The sequence below is a fragment of the Neltuma alba genome, unplaced genomic scaffold, assembly GCF_004799145.2.
Source record: "Neltuma alba isolate B1F8T4 unplaced genomic scaffold, ASM479914v2 tig00002039_pilon, whole genome shotgun sequence".
Lineage (NCBI taxonomy): Eukaryota > Viridiplantae > Streptophyta > Magnoliopsida > Fabales > Fabaceae > Neltuma > Neltuma alba.
This window is the reverse complement of record NW_021632715.1, coordinates 23673-24635: the sequence shown is the minus strand read 5'-3', so window position 1 is coordinate 24635 and position 963 is coordinate 23673. Positions and strand designations below refer to the sequence as shown.

Genomic DNA, 963 nt, shown 5'->3' with positions numbered 1-963 from the left:
CCCTTATTTCTTCCTCCATTTAGTTCTTGCGCCTCTTCTTTCTTTATTGTTGACTATACCCAGCTTTTCCACCGACTTCGGTGGAAAAGCTGGGTATTTTTTTTAAAATAATAATATATATTATATTATTTTAATTAATTGATTTTGATTTTTTTTAACAGTACGTTACAATTCTTCCCACCTAAAAAGAATTTTGTCCCCAAAATTCGATACATGAAAAGAGAAAGAATTTACTTCAAGCAGCAGACACAATTACAAATATCTATACTACACATCAAGAGCACAACACAAGTACAATAAGTACAAGTACAAGTATACCATAATACAATCACCAAAACTAACATGATACTAACTCTTCCTAATCAAACAAGTTAGGAAAATCACGCCGCATTCGCTCTTCAGTTTCCCAGGTAGCATCCTCAGGAGACATTCCTTTCCAGAAAACCTTAAGTAACCGAATAGTTTTATTCCGAAGTTGCTTATCCTTAGCATCCAGAATGCGTTTAGGTTCGGCCTTGAAAGTAAGATTCTCTTGTAACTCGACCTCTTCAGGCTCAATCACATGAGATGGATCTGGGTGGTACTTCTTGAGTTGTGACACGTGGAATACATTATGAATATTGGCCAGTTGTGAGGGTAGGGCAATTCTGTAAGCCATTGGCCCTACTCTCTCCAAAATTTCATAAGGACCTATGAAACGGGGAGTGAGTTTCCTTGCTCGAATTGATCTTCCAATACCCGTCATCGGTGTGACTCTTAGAAATACATGGTCTCCTACCATGAATTCCAATGGTCGTCTTCTCCTATATGCATAACTTTTCTGTCTGCTTTGGGTAGTAAGCAACTTCTGTTGTATCATTTTAATCTTCTGAGTTGTGTAATCCACCAGTTTTGGACCTATCAAACTTCTCTCGCTCAACTCTGTCCAACAAAGTGGAGATCTACACTTTCTTCCGTACAATG

The 963-nt window shown here is 37.9% G+C and overlaps 1 protein-coding gene across 1 annotated transcript; it reads right to left on the bottom strand.

The window, feature by feature from the left end:
* Positions 1-358: 358 nt before the first annotated feature.
* Positions 359-745, bottom strand: LOC114715862 (uncharacterized). The gene has a single exon (XM_028900769.1). The coding sequence runs from the start codon at positions 743-745 to the stop codon at positions 359-361; it is 387 nt and encodes a 128-aa protein (XP_028756602.1).
* Positions 746-963: the final 218 nt, after the last annotated feature.